At 49.3% G+C, this 19,970-nt stretch overlaps 1 protein-coding gene across 1 annotated transcript; it reads right to left on the bottom strand.

Annotated features, from left to right (window-relative positions):
- Positions 1 to 487: 487 nt before the first annotated feature.
- Positions 488 to 19,188, bottom strand: Fam83d (family with sequence similarity 83 member D). Its single transcript, XM_021193674.1, has 4 exons — positions 18,698 to 19,188; positions 7,208 to 7,375; positions 3,889 to 4,013; positions 488 to 1,962 (listed from the first exon to the last, which is right to left on the bottom strand). The coding sequence occupies exons 1-4, from the start codon at positions 19,169 to 19,171 to the stop codon at positions 972 to 974; spliced, it is 1,758 nt and encodes a 585-aa protein (XP_021049333.1). The 5' UTR covers positions 19,172 to 19,188; the 3' UTR covers positions 488 to 971.
- Positions 19,189 to 19,970: the final 782 nt, after the last annotated feature.

The following is a 19,970-nucleotide window of genomic DNA, read 5'->3' as shown; positions in this document are numbered from 1 at the left end:
ACACATGCAAAGGCCTGCTATGCTGGCAAGTTTCCTCGGGCACACAGTAATGTCAGTTTTCACCATGCCAAGGATGGTTTGACCCCGGTACCAGCTCTAAGTCATTTAACTTTACGTTGTGTGTTTCAGACAGGGTCTCCCTGAGTAGATCAGGAGTGGATCAGGCAGGCTGGCCTCAGCTCGGACCTTCTTGTCTTGGCCTAAGTGTCGGGATTGGAGGCATGTGCCACCACTTTGCTTTCATCTAACCTTTTGTTTCTTCGAGACAGGGTTTCTCTGTGTCGCTCTGGCTGTCCTGGAACTCACTTTGTAGACCAGGCTGGCCTCAAACTCAAAGATCCTCCTGCCTCTGCCTCTCAGGTGCTGGGATTAAAGGCGTGCGCCACCACCCAGCTTTGTAAGTAAGCACATTGCCCCTTTAAAATTTGGACCATCCACTCCCCCAAACTGCTTTTAAAACAAAACAAAAAAAAAAGAATCACACAAATACATATATGGTATATTCATGATGTACCCTTAGAGATAAAGGCAGAGTTGCCAGAAAGAAGAACAAAATCCAGGCAAACAAAAAAGTTGTCTATACTTATTTAATACTATGAACACAGATATTCAAGAGAAAGTCAGTTAAGAAACAATGGTGTTTAACTTTTAAATATAATTCTGATTTTAAAAACTCAAAGTGACTCAAAGCATTAAAACAGAGAACACACACACACACAACAGTACTTATCTCTTAAGCCAACCTTAAAACACTTATGTAGTGATAGAATACTAAAATTGTGCAAATGGAAAAAAGTACCTATAGTGTTTAAACCAACAGATGGTCTCTAAAGAATAAAAATTAAAAATATCAAACAATGCTGTAGAATCAAAGGCAAAGGTGGCCCAGTGTCAGGTGAAAGAGGGTGGCTGGGGCCATGCATGTGAGGCTCGGTTGGCCTTGAGACAAGAGGGCTGGTTGAACCCGACAGTCACTGATAGGGAGGATAAAGTGCTATGTCCCTCACAGAAACCAGGTTCGTAGAAGCTCTGGTAAAGCTCCCGGGGCTGTAGCTGAGATAGTGCTCTGTGAAGAGTGTTCTCCGGGAGAGCACAGTGAGCATTTGGGTGAGCCGGGACCTGATGCCAGTGAAGTGGACCTGCCGCTCTTTACTTAAGTTTCTGAAGGAGTCCCTCAGGCACAGATCCAGATGCGGGGTGCCCAGACCCAGGTACTTGGGGTATACGGGAGTGTGGAGATCAGCAGCCGTCAGGGAAACGTGGGAGCTGACCGAGCTTGCCAGTGAGCCCTGGGAAGACACAGAAGAGGATGACCTCAAACTGGAAGACCTCGACACCGACATCTTGGATGCTGGCGACCCTTCTTTGGACTGGGCACCCTGAGGAAGGAAGCTCTCGTCAGCTTCAGTCTGTGTGGTAGTGGACTTGGACCACACTGTGGCCTGGGAGCTCGCTGCCCTGGTGACAACTGTGGTTTGGGTCCCAACACACATCATGCTGGAACTAGTCTGTGTTCCCACCTCACTCAGGCTTACTGCAGCCATCTCTTCTCCGGGCTCTGTTTGGGTAGTAGCATCAGCCACCTTGCTATCCTCGAGCTGGTCCTTGTGGCTGTGGAAATAGTCCTCATCACTGATGGTGGAAGCCTCAGAGTCAGGGCGCTTGGGTTTAGCTCTGTCTTTTGGCGGCTCCTCTTGGCCCAGGTTGCTCTTCCTGGGAGTACTTGAGAGTCTGGCCAGCCTCATTCGCAGCAGATTGCCCAGTGTGGGCTCCTTCGACAGTGGCTTTCGGTCAGCCAGATGATCAAACTTGCCATTGATCTGGAAGTTGGACAGGAGTTTGGAGCTGATGGGCTCTGACTGGGCGTACAGGATCCGGAACTCCAGATCAAAATGTTCAACCACTTGGCCAGACAGAATTACCAAGTTACTGCTGTTTAATTTGCCGTCGGTCCAAGTAAAACTGAAGGATTAAAAACACACAAACCGGTAAAGATAAGGGATCTCAGTTTCTCTGCTCTCAGTAGCTGCCATGTAAGAGTGACAACTTTGGTGCTAACAGGAAAAAAAAACACAAATGCATACTTCAAGAACCAAGGAGACTAACTAAGGGTTTAACCAACACACACACAAACCCAACCCTCAGGCTCAGCTTTAAACCCCAGCAAGAAGGTCTAAAGTATTTAGGCCAGCAGCCTCATTTAAAAGCTTAGAGAATCAGCTGGAGATGCCCAGTGGGAAGCTACTGGCACCTCTTCCAGTTTCTCTAGTGGGGATGGTTACTCCACCAGTGGTGCCAGTGCTCAGCACTTTTTATAGCTGATTCATTAGCCTGGTCTCCTTGCCTATACAGCATCCCTTCCTCTTCCTCTGGAAACAGAACCTACACCTGTCTCTACCCACAAAGGCTTTCATGCACACACCCTCTCTAGTCTCAATGGGGTGGGCGTATGGTCCAGGATAGCCATGTCTGATCCCTGGGATTCATCCAGTGTGCGCATCTGACCCTCCCAGGGCTAGCTGAGTCTTCAGAGGCGTGTTCTTGCTTCAGGAGTCTCTCTCCATTCGGGAAACAGCTACTAAAGGCTGGGAAAGTATACAAGGGTCTTTGCCTTCAAAGGAAGAGGCCAGGAGAATAAAGAGAAGGGCAGAGCAAGAGACAGTGTTCTAATAAACCCACCCACCACCACCCCAGGCCCAGGGAGAGTGCTGGCATGGGAAGGAGCATCTGCCTATCGCTCCCAGGACAGCCAGAGCTATACAGAGAAACCCTGCCGAAGAAAACAGCAAACAAACAGGAACCATGACTAAGAGCACATGCTGCCCGAGAACTGCTACGGAGCCCGAGTCTTTGGACTACCCACAAAGGGGAAACAGGAACAAAGGGGCTACCTGACCCTGAGGCTATAGTGTGTCTCAACACATCAGAATGTCACTGTCAGTGCTTTTGTAGAGGGCAAGTTTTATACTTACAGATTTTTAAATAGCCAAAACCCACTAAGAATCAAGTTTCATCAATATAGATAAATACTGAGTCCCCTTGGAACTTATAAGTGCCCAATAGCAGGAAGTCTCGAGAACACGTGCTTAGTTCTGAACTGGAGCTACTGGTTGCGAAGGAAGGAAGGTACCGAGAGCTGCTCGTCACAGTACCTCACTGACCATAAAACCCATGACTGTCACGAAACCAAGGGATACACATTCTACAGAAACAAGCTTTTCTTTGCAAACTCTGTACCTCGCATGTACCATTGGACAATGTACCAGAGAAACAGCCAAGCACACAGCATAGCACGGCATGAGTAAGAATGGTGTAACTTCCCGGGATTAGCATCGCCTATTGTGACCTCAACCCTGCCCTCATCTTCCTCTCTCCACACAAAGATGCGATTGGCAAGGTGGACTCCCAAGGTGGGCCTGGGATATGCCCAGTGCTTTCTAAAGTTCTAGAACTAAAGTTCTCATTACAAAAACTGTAGCAACCTATTAGCTAAGTATAAATGAACAGCTTCAGCCTGCTAGAACATTTGCAATGTCCTTATCTTCAAGTAACCAGGCTAGGTGGGGTCTAACTCCCAGGGAACCAGGCTATGAGGCCAACTACCCTCCAAGTTTTCCCCAAAGGCCTTGGCCGAGACTTGAATGCAGGACTCTGACTATAAGGGTCTCAAGCTTAGTTTAACCTGTGCTTTAGTTTTGTGGACCACGGGGAAAAGAAAGTGACTCTTGCCCTGTTTACATCCAACAAAACAGGGCTTTTATGAACCAATTCACACACACGGGTGTGAACTCCTGGGGGACTCTGTCACAGGGCTCTGGTTGGCAGGAGCAAGCATTGATTCCTCTAAAGGGTTTGGAGTGATTGCAGAGGCCCCTATTCAGGACATACCTGTAAGAGCCTGTTGCCACCCGGATTCCATCAATCAGTGTGAACTTCTCATGAACCTTCCCAACAACCTTTGTTCCTGACCTTGCATAGTAGATATTTCCTGTAATGGTCCGAATCGTCATCAGCTGTTGGGAAGCGCATGGGAGAAAAAAAAAAGTCAATGGCCAACTCAGCGACACTATCCAGTGCTAAGCCAACTGTTCACAAACATGCACATTTGTAGTGACTTAGGGTATGACCACCATTTAGTGACAGCACACATGATACATTACCCAGATATTGCTCAAGTAAAGTAACTGCTGCATCTAGTCCATCTTTTCATAGGAGAGAAAAGGCCTTACTTACCTTACAATCTAGCCCCAGCTCCCAAGTGCTGGGATTACATCTGGCACCACTCACTACATTTGGCTTGTATTTAGAGACCCTTAGGCTCATGTGTGAATGCACTATATACTATAAAGGAACATTTGCTTTTTGGAGGAAACAAATGGAATCCAAGAAATTATTTTGAAATAAAACGGGAGATAAAATAATCAGAGAAAGTCTGTTAGTAATGAATAACACTTGGCAAGGGCTAGAAACCCAAGCCTGCCCTGCTCCTATGTCTTTGTACTGCATCAGTAAGAAGTAATAGCCTACTTCACCCCACACTGGAAAGAGTTCGAAGCGGTGGTCAGAGGGCAGGCCTCTAACACACCATGTGGGGATTAATCATCCAGTTTACATTTACAGGTACTCAGTAATCAAAAAGGTACGCTATATACACACGGATGCACAATTATTCCCATGATGACACACAAACGCATACATAGTGACTTCTTTTTAAACCTTTTAAAAATAATTTTTTAAAAATTTAAATTATGAGTATCTGCGTGTGGATATGTGCATGTGAGTGTGTCAGACACTCTAGAGCTAAAATTATATGTTTGTGAGCTGCCGAACACGCATGTTAGGAACCAAACTCAGGTATCCATTTCTATAATCCTTTATAAATCTTAATTTCAAGGTAAAGATTTTCTTTAAAAACAAACAAACAAACAAGCAAGCCTGGAGTGAGTATTTCACAGATGAGCATATGGAATTGGCAAGACAGAGGAGGTAGTGACTCCCAAACAAGCCAACACAGGATAACCATAGAAACAGTCTACCTGTAGGGTTAGGGATGGCTCTGTGTCCATCCCTTTAACACGAATCTGAATGTTATGGAAGCCTGTAATTGTGGACACAGCACTTCTGTACACCTGCCTGTGAATACACAGCCAAATTCTTGCACACAGGGTAACTCGATATTCTGAACCAATCAGAGCACAGAGCAGGGGATGCCTCGGAGAAAAGCGCAGACCCACAACACATGCAAGCCTAGGAGGGAAGCTAGCGGCTATCTAGAAAGGAGACAGCCCACTCTAAAGACAAACTCTCTTCAGACTTCCTGCAGAGGCCCTGGACCACCATGAAGGCAGCAGCCAACAAAGTCAGCAGTCTCTGCCTCGTTCACGGAGCAGAGGGAATGAATGGCTTTGCAGAGCTGGGACGGTTCTGTTGCTTTTTTTTTTTTTCTGCTGCTGAGACTCAGCCTGCTTAATTACCCAAGAGTGCCTTGAAATTATACCCTGACACCTTCCATGCTTCTACAAGAGCAGCCGTGGCCTGGATGCCTGGCTGGATGGCAGTGCTCTTTACCGTACCCAAATGGCATTGTCCTTGAGTCCTCCTAGCTCACTGACTGCTGGATCAATTCACGGCTGTTTCAGTTCAGTCTGCAAGATCCAATCCTACCTCACTCATGAATTTGCTTTGTGGCACAAATGACAAGGTGGCAAATTATTTAATTCAGCCCAATCCTTGGTTTGCTCATTAGAGAAGACAGCCAGCAGACACCCTGAAGGAGAGGCCAGTGAGATGAGACTCTGTAACCCATGCTGCCTGTTTACAAGGTACCATACTAATCAGAACCTGGAGTGGCAGGAAGCCTGACTCCTGCTGACTGTGCCATTCCTCATGCCAAGTGCCTGGCAGCATGAGGGTAAGTCAGGTTCTGGCTTCAGAAGTTGCTCTACTCTTCAGACATGAATTCTGTAACAAATGTCTCTCTTACTTCATTCCCAAAGAGATTAAGCCAACTCTGGCCTTACACCAAGATACTTGAATTATTTTCATACCTAGAGGAAGACATAAGGTCTGGTTCTGTCCTGAGAGGGAAGCAGCAATAGGTGATAGAGAGCGACTGAGAGGAAGACAGACCAAGTCAAAGCTGGGCTGTGTTGTAGCTGTGGACTCCTGGGCTCTTCATCTCACCATTTCCTGATCCACAGCATCAGGGCCACCATGAGATGACAGGGCCACCATGAGAGTTAGCAATGCCACACCTGTCAGAGCAGTGGGCAGTACCAGGGACAGATAAAGAGCTCCAAAATGGCCACTGTAGCAAAAAGTGGAGCCCCCTGGAGCCACCAAGCATTGACTTGGTTATGGGCAGGTCTGTCCTCACTGCTGACAAGCCTGACAGTCACTTTACTTTTTATCAATGGCCTAATGAAGATATAAACCATACATCACATAGTTCACCTGCTTAAAGTGCAAATCTGTACTATTTATAGATGTACAAAACCACTTGCACAATTATGGAACTTTCTCATTACCTCAAAAACAAACAAGCAAGCAAAGACCCTGAAGCCCTTTAGTTACAAACCCTCCCACCCCTCTACCACATGTCCACAAACCCAATGCTAACCCACCCCCATCCCTCTACCACATGTCCACAAACCCAATGCTAACCCACCCCCATCCCTCTANCCACAAACCCAATGCTAACCCACCCCCATCCCTCTACCACATGTCCACAAACCCAATGCTAACCCACCCTCTCTCTACAGATGACCCTGGCTCTTGGCTTCCACATACATAGAATCATACTGCATATGATCATTTGAATATGGCTTCCTGCACTTATTATGCTGTTTTCAGGGTCACTATGTGGTAACATATGTCAGTACTTTAGTCCCTTTGAAGAGCGAATAATACTCTATTGTTCTGAACAGACAGTGTATGGACTGTCCACTTATTAGCTGATGAAACTTCCAGCACCTATAAACAGGCACGTGCCTTCATTCCTCTGGGTAGTTACCTAGGAATGGAACTGCAAGGTCATGGGTGGTGGTCATTTCCTGTGAGCCTTCAGTTTCCTCACTTGTTAGTGGGAGCCCAGCACCAGCAGCACCAGCAGCACCAGCGCCAGCGCCAGCGCCAGCAGCACATTGTAGATCACGGGTACTCTGCCATGTTACCAACAGTGGGGAGACAGAAATGGTAACCCACAAACCTTTTCCTGCTCAGGATGAACTTTCAGATCCATGCACATGTCCAAAAAGTGGGAGAGCAGAGCCTGGTCCAGGAGGATGTACACAGCCACCCCCCGCTTCCTACAGCTCTCCTGCAGGTCTCGGAAGATGTCGATGTCTGAGAAAACATCCATTACCACAGCAATCACCTATGAAATAAGGCAGAAGAAAAAGTAAGGAACTCTAAACCCCATCTTCAAAGACGCTCTCTTCCTCAGCAGTATGGTGGACGCTCTCTTCCTCAGCAGATGCCCCACCATTAGCTCTTTTCCACTTCCAAAGACACCTGGGTGCCCATGTCTGACAAGTCCTGGCCTGGCACAGCTAACTCACGCTCGCCTATCCCCATGGCAAGATTCTCATTTAACTTCCATGCCACTGCTAAACCCCCATTCTCCAGGTCCAGTTTGGACTAGCAAGCTGTCTGGGTTCTTAGACCACCACACTGGAATCCCCGTCACACGGTTTTCCCAGTCTGGCTTCAGGTTCCTATCTATGAAGTTGATAAATACAATCTCTGGACTGGCAAGATGGTGCAGCTAGCAAAGCCGCCTGCTACCAACCAGATAGAGAGCCTGTGATCTATCCTCATTGCTACCAACCAGATAGAGAGCCTGTGTTCTATCCTCATTGCTACCAACCAGATAGAGAGCCTGTGATCCATCCTCATTGCTACCAACCAGATAGCCTGTGTTCCATTCTCAGAACTCACCTGGTAGAAAGAGAAAAACCAATTCTTGCAAGCTGTCCCTCTGACTTCCACATGTATGTCATAGCCCATGTGCACCACACACAAATACACTTAAAGAAAAAGACCTTCTTAGGGGATTCTCCCAGAAGCCCCCTTTGGCTATTAATATTCATGTCCACATTTTTGTTTGTTTGTTTGTTTGGTTGGTTGGGGTTTTTTTGTTTTTGTTTTTGTTTGTTTGTTTATTTGACTATCTGATTCTAGATTATGGGCTCTGAGTATTTTCACCCTGCTTTAGAAAGACTCCATCCATTAATTCAGTGCTTGAAATGATCAGATGAGGCTCACAGCACCCCACCCCATCCTCTGTTCCAACACCACGTATTCTCCACCAGTCAGGACAAGAATGTGGAAATATTACCTCAAGATTATGCCCTTCAGCTCAGCTCTGTTCTCTCTTCTCTCCAGCAATGTGTGCCCCTGATACAAACTGATTTTCTACACCCAGCCCAGACCAAGCTAAAAGCCAATGTTCACCCATGCGTCCATGGGCAAAGTATCACTGTTTTGAATGTCTGTTTTCTAAGCTACAAAACAGGCCTGCAGTAAAACCTAAACAACTGCACAGCTGCAGGGTCCAAGAGACCATTGGTGTCTGCCCCACCACCCAGTCACCTGTGTGGGGCTGCAGCTGCCCAGACAGCCCCTCACAAGGGAGATGCTGCCCAGCCCCCAGTTTCCTTCCTTCGTTTACAGAAGCTAGTACCACTGGCAGCAGAGCCTCATGGCCTGCTTCAAGGGCGCTCAGAAATTCCAGGCAGGGAGGCAGGGCTATAAAAACATCCAGGCTTAGAACAAGTCCCTACAGATCAGTCAGGAAGCCAGCATTTGGGAGCTGTTTTGCAATCGGGAGTGGTCAGGGCTTCTCCATCTACCAAACTCAACAGTAAAACAATCCCTTGTCTCTGAATCACATTAGCCACTCTGCTGAGAATTCCAGCTGCTTCTCAGACTTGATGCCCTTCCTTCTACTGCAGCAGAGCCCTCCAAGGGAAGGATTCATCTCCATGGTGGAGACCTCAAAACAGTAACCGACAGGCTTGTACCCCGTAAGCATCTATAGGGTTAAAAAGAAATCCTGAAGCCAGCTAAGGGTTGGTGGCTTCTTCAGAAGCTTAAAGGCCCTGGCGGCTTTCACACAGCCTGTGTCTACTTGGGGCCTGTTAACAAGGTTTAAAGGCAAAAGCCAGGACAGGAGCTCAGCATGACACTTGCCAGCTGTGTGACCTGGTGTTTGACCTCTCTCAGCCTTGGGTTCCTTCCCTTCTAGAAGGCCAGGATAACAGCACTGCTGAGATGGTTGAAGGAGAGCAAGTCTGGAGTGGGCTTGGCTCAGTTAGGCAGCTGGTGCCTCTGAGTCCAAGGCAGGCTGGCCTGCACTGGGCAGAGATGGCTGCCCAGGGCTGATAGCACCTGGATGAGGAGAGCAGAATGAGGCATACATGTTCTGCAGGGAGCAATAAGTCAGCTGCCTTGTGAGGGGAGACAACAGAGACACTGGGAGAGAGGAGGGAGAGGTAAATAAGAGAGCCGAACCACAGATAAGATAAGGAGCCAGGCCTGATTGCACGGATTTGTAATCTTAGCTCCCTGGGGCAGGAGGCCATGGGAGAAGTGAAGGGCGCTCTAACAGGAAACCACATGGGAAGGACAGGGTGCATGCCAGTGTGGCTGGAAGGGGAGCCACGGGATGCGATTGGCAAAGAGGGGTGTATAAGATGGGAGAAGGCTCTGGAATCCATGTCAGCCCTTCTTGTTCACACTGCCTGCAGAGGGAGAGGATACAGAGAGATGACGTTAGAAGAGCCGGTGCTGTCGCAGAGTAGAGGCCTGAACCTACTGCCTCTAACTCAGCACTGAGAATCTCTGGGTCAGCCACCCACTGGGGGAGCAAATGGAGTCATGGGAGAGCCCAGCCATGGGCACAGGGCCACAGAAACACATCCAAGCTGGTGAGAGACCTTTCGGCCTGGCTCTCCAGAGTGCACACAGGCACTGGAACAGAGCCCCTGGAGGAAGGGAAGAGAAACCCGTGCAGACCTGCTGGCCTCCCTGATCGATGGTCAGCAGAGCCCCTGTGAGCTGCACACAGCTAGCTGATGGGCCAGTCAAGTGAGAAAGGAGGAGAAGCCAAGAGATGCAGAATGATGGGCGATGAATACCCCCTGGGGGCTACTCAAACAGGGACTAGGAACCCAGCCCAGTTGGCAGGGTTAGAGAAGGCCACCAGAGGCAGAATGGGAGCAGGGCCCAGAGCACAAAGGCCTGCCAAGAGTTCTGATTGCCCAATTAATAAAACAGGTGTACGAACAACACCTGCGGTGGCTGCTGAGTAGTAATTTGCAGTTCGGCTCATGCATCCTTGACTTTAAAGCTGCAACCTTCCACAGGCTAAATGTGAAGGCCTGCCTCACTCAGGCTATCTGAGGGCGAAGGAATGTCTTACTTTCCCCATTCCCCAGCACTGCCTCCTTTCTTACTAAAGTAGGGTCCTCGGAAGACTTGCCTTATCGATCCGGAGACCAGCACAGGAAAGGGTTCCTTCCTTCAAGGCCTGCCCTCCCTAGATGCCTACCCGGAGCCCTGTCCTCATAGCCAAGCCCTACGGAGCTGGAGCAGGCCTGCAGCTTGTCACCTCTTAGGAAGGACAGTCCTTTACAGAATTGGCTGGGCTAGCCTCAGTTCCACCAAGCCAGTCCTGCTTTCTGGGTGGACACACCCACTGGGAAAAGTGGGCATTTCCACAGCAAAAGTTGAGCTCATTAGTGTGCATTGCTTCCCCAGGCCTGCCAGGCTGATAAAATCTGTATTTGGGTGTCAGGTTGACGTACGGTGGGCTCTGGACTGCAGAGCACAGCAGTTGTGGCGCAATGCCTCCCTTGGCTGAAGATCTTGTGCTGCAGACTGCAAAGCCACAGAACACCTGGACTAGAAAGGCAGCACAGACCCGTCACTGAGCCCACTCTCGCTTTAGGGGTACCCACCCCGCAACACGCCCACAGCTACCCTAAGGCACCATCTTCTCTCAGTCTGAGCTGCATGGAGCTGGCCCCTTCTCTCCGGGTTAGAAGTATGGTGACTGCAAAGAGGGTCAGACCTATCTGCCAGGTACCCGTGAAGCAGTCAGAAGCTGGGCGAGAGGGGAATCCATACTACACTATCTGTGATTCCTCAAGCCACATCTGGAGGGGCCACCCATGTGCCCAGCCCCCCATGTTTAGCTTGAGTGACAAACCATAAGCCTATCATCAGTCCCTTAATAGAAACCCTCGCTGATTTTCAGCAAGGCCTAGGGAGCCCACAAGTGACCACAGGTTTCTGTCTCCTGACAGAGCAGAGCTGAGAGCCTGTTTACATTACATATTAGGCAGAGCTGGAATCTTGGCCCCTGCCACTTAGCCCAAAAGCTCAAAGAGATCTCCAGAGATTCGAAAGCCGAATTAGCCATCACGCCCAGCTTACAAACTTGGAAGGGCTAGATAATGGGGTCAAGGGACACACTTAAGGGGCTGAAGTGCCAACCCTCCAAAACCCAACACAAGACACATGCTGAGCATGTGGATTTCATAATTACTAAGAACTTGCGGGCTGGTGAGATGGCTCAGTGGGTAAGAGCACCCGACTGCTCTTCTGAAGGTCTGGAGTTCAAATCCCAGCAACCACATGGTGGCTCACAACCATCTGTAACAAGATCTGATGCCTTCTTCTGGAGTGTCTAAAGACAGCTACAGTGTACTTACATATAATAAATAAATAAATCTTAAAAAAAAAAAAAAAAAAAAGGAACTTGCAGTAATCCTGAGAGGATCAGTAAAGTATCCCACAAAGCCCACAGGTTCAAGTCCACCACGAAGGACAACTTCTAACAACACGATGACTGTCTGCCAAGGAGTCTCACAACACCCCAGCATGCTGGGCACCCTTTCTTCTGCAGTTCTGCTGACAGAGCCAGAGCTACACTGATCAGGGAACCTTGTGAAGCTCAGTTGTCATGTGATCGGACTGCAGAATAAACCTGACCTCCTTCTCTCTGCAGAACTGGGTAGGCTGTCACAAGTTAGGTGTACTGGCTTCTAGAATGTGCACATAATTCCACCCACCTCATACCCTTTGGTGATTCAGCTGATGAGAAAACCCTCGGTGGCAGCTGCTATATTGTTAGTCCTGACTCTACCACTATCGATGGATAAGACATGTAATCAGAGATTCGGTGTCCTTGAAACAAGGCCTTCCTGCTGCCACACAGCCCTGAAACCGGCTGCCCGCCCTCTGACCGGGCACATGCATGGCCTGGAGGAGCCACTGCAGGCCAGTCATTCCTGTTCTCATTCTAGCAGGAAGCACATGTCAATCACCCCTTCCCCGTGTGCCTCAATTTCCCTCCCTTCCTACCCAGAGTCATAAAGGCAGATCAGGGGTACAGAATGCTTGGAACTCTGCCAAAGCCTTGTATGATGTGTCAGCCCGGTGCTGAGCACGTCTTCAGTCACCTAGAGACTTTTCTTGCTAAAACCAAATATACCATTTACCCCAGTGTGTTTTATGGTTTTGGTTTTGGTTTTGAGATAGGTCTTGGTATTAGCCTAGGCTAGTCTCAAACTGAAGATATTCCTGCTTCAGTCTCCAAAATGCTAACTACAGTCAGGAGCCACCACTTGTTACATGTTTTAATGGGCCTAAAACTGAGACTTCTAAAAAAAAAAAAACTTTTAAACTACTTTGATATAGTCTTCTGGGATTAAAAACAAGAGAATGTAAATTTTCAGAGCAAAAGGTAAACTTATTAGCAGTTTTTCACCATTGGCCCAGCAGGAGGAACACTGGGAAAATCAAGTAGCCTTTTTTTTTTGGGGGGGGGGGGAGTTTTAAGTGTTTAACTATGCAAAGCATTTTCCTGTTCAAAAATTTAATCTGTAAAACAAGCTATGTCCCCTCCTATTTTTCTTTCCTTTTCTCTCAGGGGAATAAATCACTCCAATCGTTTGGCTTTAGGTTATTCTTCCAAGTACATGTGGGAGTATGCAGTGTCATACATTCACATCCATGCAGTATACGTTCACATCCATGCAGTATCATATGTTCACATCCATGCAGTACCATATGTTCATATCTATGCAGCATCATACGTTCACATCCGTGCAATATCGTATGTTCACATCCATGTAGTATCATATGTTCACATCTATGCAGTACCATATCTTCACATCTAAGCAGTATCATATGTTCACATCCATACGTAGATAAAAGGCTGGACAATGACATACTCTGGACAGTGTTGACCAAGAGAACCTTCTCAGATGACAGAGGAATTAAGGTTTAAATTTAGTTTTAATTTATACAAACTTAAATGATCACATGTACTTAAGCATCAGTACTTGTATTGGCCCACGCTATCTGCACATTCTGAATCAGAGCTTGCCTCATTTGTCTTGAGAGCCATGGGGTCCTTCATGATGTACACAGACTAATTTCTTCCCTAATCCTCTGCTGTGACATGAGTTCTTTCTGAGCCTGTGGTAGGAGCTACAATAATCAGTATGCCTCCAGTCCTGTGTTTGCCAGTGTTTCTGTGAGCCAGACTCAGGAGTGTTACAACTAGGTCAGTGGGGCATACAGCAGAAATTCCCCCCTCTAGAGGCTGGTATCATTTACGCCAGGACCTCGTTTGTTTGTGGTTTTTTTTAAAGACAAGTTCCTACTGCATAGCTCAGGCTAACCTTCAATTCTGGATCCTGCTGTCTCAAGAGCTACGATAACAATAAGGCAACTCAGGCACAGTGGTACACAGGAGGTAAGCGGATTTCTGCGGGTTCAAGGCCAGCCTGGTCTACATGACAAGTTCCAGGCTAGTCAGGGCTACTTAGTGAGACCCTGTCTCAAACAACCCTCCCCAAATTAATAAGAATAAACAAATGAAATGGCACCTAGAAGAATAGAGGGGAACTGTGGAGGTACTGTTTTGTGGTGGCATCCAATCCATCCACAGTGTTGTTCAACCATCGCTACCCCTCTGAGCTGCTTCTCCGGCAGACCAGGAATGCTGACTACTAATTAGAACCGCTGTGTGGTCCCCTCTGCAGGCTAGCTTTGAAGGTCATAACTACTTAGAGGAGAGAAGTGCTAAGAGTGTGTAGGGCATGGGGACAGAGATGCTCAGAGTCTCACAGTGAACAGGACAGTGGCCTCAGGACAAAGAACCATCCATTCCAAATGCCAACAGTGGCGAGGTTGAGAAACCCTGTGGGGCTGATGTGGGCATCTGGACTAGGAACTGATCCCATAGCACAGATTCTATGGTAACACAGGGGAGGGTTGGGCAAGCTCAGGAGAGCTCAGTCCTTCAGAACATCCTCATACACGCGCCAGGAGCCTCCAACAGACTCCTCAGCTGCTCTTCCTCCTGGCTGGAATCCTCCATGATGCAAAGAGAGGCACCACTAACTCTCTAGCTATCAGAAGGATGCTCAAAAGTGTGTTCGCCGCACAAAAGCGTATAAGGAACAGCAGCTGGTAAGAACAAGTGGGAGAAGTGTCAGCTCTCCAGGCAGAATGAGCTTGGCCTAGGAACTCCCACCCAGAAGCCGTGATATCTGGGTACCATTAGTGTCTCACTGCAAGGGAGGCTGAGGCTGGAGGATCAAGTTCAACTGGACTACACATCAAACCCATCTCAAAATGAGGGACCTGGGGAGAGAAAGCAGGGAGCGAGTAGGAACAACAACCAGCACTCCGGGACAAGCACATCAGAAGCACCTGACCAGGGGCACTTCCAGGCAGGGTCACAGCTCCGCCAAGTACTAGGTGGCAGAAAGAATCACCTAAACTGCTTAGTTTCTCAGCCTACCGCTTCATTCTCTCCTCCCCCCAAAAAACATAAGGCTGAATGGAAAGGGCTTAACAGGCCTCCATGAAATATACTGAGGACCAACTATGTGTCAGATGCCCAGGGAGGGTCCATGGAGCCAGAGTTGCCGGAGAAAGCCATCCCAGAGCCATCCATTCAGAAAGATACTCCCGACGCCCGGCAAACACCCCTGGCCTGCTATGCTGTGTGCTGGTGATAAAACCTGGGTATCTAGGCTCCTTCCAGGTCCAGCACAGAGAATCTAGGATGGTGCACAGAACTCCTCACTGAGGGCAGGTAAAGCTACAGGGGACAAGCAGCTAGATCTGACCCCACTCCAGTGCCGCCTGGTCCCCACCTCTGGGCTCACTACATGGGACACCCCCACCCCACCCTGGGGAATTCACATTTCCCTCAGCCACCTACTAGATTTCTTTATTTGTTTCAGGTACTAGAAATAGCTGGTCTGTCTTGCCCGAGTCAGGGAAAATGCATGGTGATTTATAAAACCTAAGCACCAGGGACCTACGTTGTCTTGAGGTCATAAACGATCTTCCCAACTTAAAGGTCTCTGCCGCTTTGATTCTTCTTCTTAAAACAGGTCACCCTATTCTTTTTACAATTAAAAAAAAAAAGTCAAGCATTGATTGATTGATTGATGTGTAGCATGCGCACAGCTCTACTGCTCACAGCCCAGGCAGCTCTTGCTATCATCACTGCTTTTCTGTTTATAAGATATGCAACATGGGCATTCGATGTCCCAATCTTTGGGGAACTGTTTAAAACCTTCAGCCACTGGGAAGCAGGGGGGCTGTGGAGAGGAGGATTAACTGTGGGCCCTGTCTGGCAAGGAGGCACATTCCAGCCCTCGAGAAGCTGAGGGAGGAGGTTAGTGGGTTCAATGAAAAACCAACCTGGCAAGCACAGTACTGGCCCTGGAGCCGGGCACACACTGCACCCAGCTCTGCCTCACCATGCTCAACAAGCTACCTGACCTAGATGCGTCTGCTATGTCCTTAAGTGCAGCTTCTCTGGCCTTGGGAGGACGAGGAGGTAATCTGGGTAAAGAACTCAATTAGAGCCCCAAATATTTGCCTTCCCCATGCAGATCAGACATCTGGAAACACCTGACATATGAACTGTCACAGCCTTCCCTGTCACGAGCAATGCACTTCAAAGGACATGGCCAGGGTGACACAGCCAGCAAATTAGTCCTCTGATCCCTCTCAGTAGCTAGTCCTCCTCCACCCAGGGACAGGACACTTCTCCCACAGGGCTCACGCACAACACTGTAGTTAATGGGGATTCTCAGAGTCTGCCTTGGGCAAAGTCCTGGCTCCATCGTCTCTAGAAGCAACCTAGATTCTCCGCGCTGCAGTTCATCCTCTGTAAAGTGGGCAGAATAATCAACAATTTCAAGGTTACTGAAAATACTGTCTGGCAAAAGAAAGCATTTGTTTGTTTGTTTGTTTGTTTGTTTTGAGATACACCCCCACCCCCATCCCCCACCCCATATAGCTTTTGTTGGCCTGGAACTTGCAATTTAGACCAAGCTAGCCTCAAACTCATAGAGATCTGCCTGTGTCTGCCTGCTGGGATTAAAGGCGGTGAGAAAACAATTTTTATTGACTCATTTTTTTTTTCTCTTAAAGAGATGGCCTCATGCCTCAAATTAAACCTAATTCATATACACCATACTCCTTTGGCAGCTTATTCCTTATTTTCCTTCCTGTATTCCAGTGTAGTTCCATCACTGCCTACACAAGCCAGCAAGTCTCAGCCTCGGCCAGCTTGGCGGCACAGGCCTGTAATCTCAGCAGAGCTCGGCTGTTCTCTATGGGAACCAAGGAGGCAGAGCTATCAACCTTCCGCGTGTTTCCTTTTCCCCCTTTGTGTGTGCTCGAACCCAAGACCTCCAGCGCGTTAAGGTCCGTCCTGCCCCAGGGCTGGCTACACCTCCAGCCTTCAAGCTTCCTCACTGTCCATATGCCTTCCTCCCCTGCCTTTCTACCCCAGTTCGTCGTGGCTCAAATTCAAGGAACTCTGCCTAAAACTGGCTTCCTGCCCACCCTGCCTTAATCCAGACTCTTGCGTCTTGCAAGGATGTCTCTGGCCTCCTTGCCACCTCAGCCTCCTAAACCTAAACCCTTCAGGTCAGACTTAACTGCTAGGAACACCACCCCGACCATCTTTCCCACTTTTGGCCCCTATCCTCTCCATAGATAGGCAGTTCCATGCTTCCTTCTCGGTTCAACTCAGTCACTGCCACTCCAGATTTTCTTCCAGCTCCTTCCTCATTGCCTGTGGCGATCTCCTCATCCCCAGTCCCTCACAAACTAAGGACGAGAACCACACCCACTCCCCTGTGGCCCCAGCCCTGGCAGTGTGACAACTGAGAGGCTCTGTGTAAGTATGCACTTTGGCATATATATGAAAAATGCTCACTGGGTTTAAAGGAACATACCACCTTTCTCCGTGGGAAAGCCGAGCTTCCAGTGACAGGGATCTAGGAGAGGTGTAAAGGAAGTAGGTACAGAGGGAAGCAGGAGGCCCCAACCACTGATGTTCTTCAGATTGCAAGAAAGATAGGGACGTCTCTGCTGTCTCCATGATCCCTTTTAAGGCAAGTTTTTCTTCTGACCTCTAGCTCTAGTGCCTTCACCCAACTGAGCAAAAGGTTAGAGCAGCCCACACCTCTGCCTTTCCCGGGAGACCAGGCCGTTCCTTCTCAAGGTGTCCCCAAGGAGTGCTCAAGTTCTCCTCCCAGAGGGGAACTTTGGGCATGCACCCTTAGTCCACAATGTTGCCTCTTCCTCTTTATAATTCTGTACTGAACCCACACATGAAACGTTTCCAGCATCAAATGGACCCTCAGCCCACCCAGAGCTCCACAGGCCTAACGCGGATCCAGCCATAGCCATACTATTCCCTGAACAGCAAAAACGCTCGCTCACCTACATTCTTATCATCAAAGTCCTGCCAGACAGGTACAGAACCAGCACTAGAATACTGGCTTCGGCACCAGGAAGGCAGAGGCAGGAGGATTGCCTGAAATTGAAGCCTGTAAGTTCGGGGTAAGCCTGGGTTACAGTGACCTTGTCTTGAAGAGAGGAAATCGAAAGACAAAGACAAAAACAGAACACAAACTTGCTCCTAGACTTGGTGATGCCAACCTGATCTGCACCCTAACAGATAGAGGTGCCAGGTCTTGACATGGTCTGAGGCTTGGCCGGTCATGTTTCCGGCACAGCCATAAAGTCTGGGAATTGAGCAGTGTTCACCAGCATGCAAACTTGTAGCCACACCCTCCCAAGTGGAACCCTGATCTATGGCAGGCCAGACTCTTCACCCCACCACCAGGCCACTCCGGGCAGTCTGACACTAGCTAAGATAAAAACCCATTGTAACCAGTGGCTTATCTAATGCACAAATATTTGCATTTTGGATCAATGCTACCTGGAACAGTCCCAGGCACTGTGGGTTAAAAATATCTCCCACCCGACTCACTCACAGAAGGGAAAGAGTTGAACCGACTGCTCGAATTTATCTGTCTACAACATTAAGATGCCTGGAAAAGTGGCAATTACAGATCTCCCAATGGTCTCCGGGTATCATCTTTTGGGTAAAGCTAAGCTTTTACTTAAAAGTTCCTGAAAGTGAGATCTAATGTCAGCTGACGTCCCTGGAATTCTGCAGTCCACTTTGGTCTGAACTAACAGTCGCCCTGCCCCAGGGGTACCAATAACAGGAGTTGGAACTACGACACGACTCAGTTTTCAAAAGGCCGATGCTCCTCCCCTACTCGCTGCCAAGGTGGCCAGGGATCCGGTGTTGAGTTGCCTCGTAGGCGTGTGGGGGACTCCGGGGGCCGCTCACCTCTCGGGCGGAACGCAACTGCTGGCGCAGCGCATCCTTGCAGCCGTACGGGCCTCCGGCGCCCACACCGCGGGGCTGGAAATGAGCCTCGACGCGCGTGGCACCGCGGTAGGCACCCCGGTAGAAGGCGGGCCAGCCGAGCTCCAACGCCGGCGGTTCCAGGTCCGACTGCTCCGGAAAGTAGGTGCCCGACGAGCAGTCGTGAGAGGAACCGAACGACTCCTCGGCTACCGCCGCCCCATCCTCGCCCGGCCGCTCCGCAGCGCCCAGAACCTCGCGCACCTCGTCGGCGTTGAGGAAGCGGCCCAGCCGCTCGCGCCGTAAGAAGGCGTCCCAGGCGTCGGGGCCACCGGCCAGCAGCTGCTCGAGGGCCAGACGCCGCGCCTCGCTGAACAGCTCCGTGGGGTTGGGCGGCCCACACGGAGACAGGCAGGCCGCGGGAAGGTCGTCCAACAGCTCGCAGCGACCTGCCATGGTGGTGCCCAGAACCGATCCACTTGACTGCAGTGGTCGTCTGAGATTTTTATAGGCACCTTTGAATCAAACCAGCCCGCTCTATTGGCTCGCCGCCCCGCCCCGGCAATCCCATTGGCTGGCTGTCTCCCGTGCGCACCAGAGGCTCTGCCCCCTCATTGCTATTGGTTGCTCCTGAGATAGGACCCGCCCACCCTCTGCTCTCACTGCCTGATGGCTGAGCGGAATTTAAATCTGACTTTACCCCGCCCTAGCGGCGCCAGAACCCTGCCAACCCGGGACAGAGCCGCGCACTGTCCGAGCACGCCCCCTGCCGGCTGCCCCACAAAGTGGTGCTTCAAGGACTCGGACGAGGGGTAGGTAGGACTTGCTCCTGGACACGCTTATTTTGGTGTGATCAACGTCATTGCCATCCCACCCTGCATCTAATCATTAACTTATTCATCAATACAGAGAGAGAGAGAGAGAGAGAGAGAGAGAGAGAGAGAGAGAGAGAGGAGGGAGAGGGAAGGGAAAAGGAGGGGGAGAGACAAAGAGACAGAGACAGAGCCTGGAGCGGTGGTTCATCAGTTAAGAGCACTTCCAGAGGACCTGGCAGCCCCTAACCACCTATAATCTAGGGAATTTGATGCTCTTTCAGGTATGCACTGATACTGTATGCACACGTGGTACACAAACATACACATTAAATAAATAAAAATTAAATAAATTTCTTTTTGTCCCAGTGGTGCAGAGCCGGGGGTGGTGGCACACTCCCAGCACATGGGCGGTTAGGTTAGGAGAATCTGGAGTTCAAGCC

The sequence above is a fragment of the Mus pahari genome, chromosome 3 (assembly GCF_900095145.1).
Source record: "Mus pahari chromosome 3, PAHARI_EIJ_v1.1, whole genome shotgun sequence".
NCBI lineage: Eukaryota > Metazoa > Chordata > Mammalia > Rodentia > Muridae > Mus > Mus pahari.
Note: the sequence above shows the minus strand (reverse complement) of the source record. Positions and strands in the feature narration are given on the sequence as shown.

Coding starts and splice junctions, on each gene's coding strand:
- Fam83d (XM_021193674.1), bottom strand. CDS start 19,171: ATGGCAGGTCGCTGCGAGCTGTTGGACGACCTTCCCGCGGCCTGCCTG. Junction 7,376..18,697: donor AGTTGCGTTCCGCCCGAGAG/GTGAGCGGCCCC, acceptor CTTATTTCATAG/GTGATTGCTGTGGTAATGGA. Junction 1,963..3,888: donor GTGGCAACAGGCTCTTACAG/GTATGTCCTGAA, acceptor TTAATCCTTCAG/TTTTACTTGGACCGACGGCA.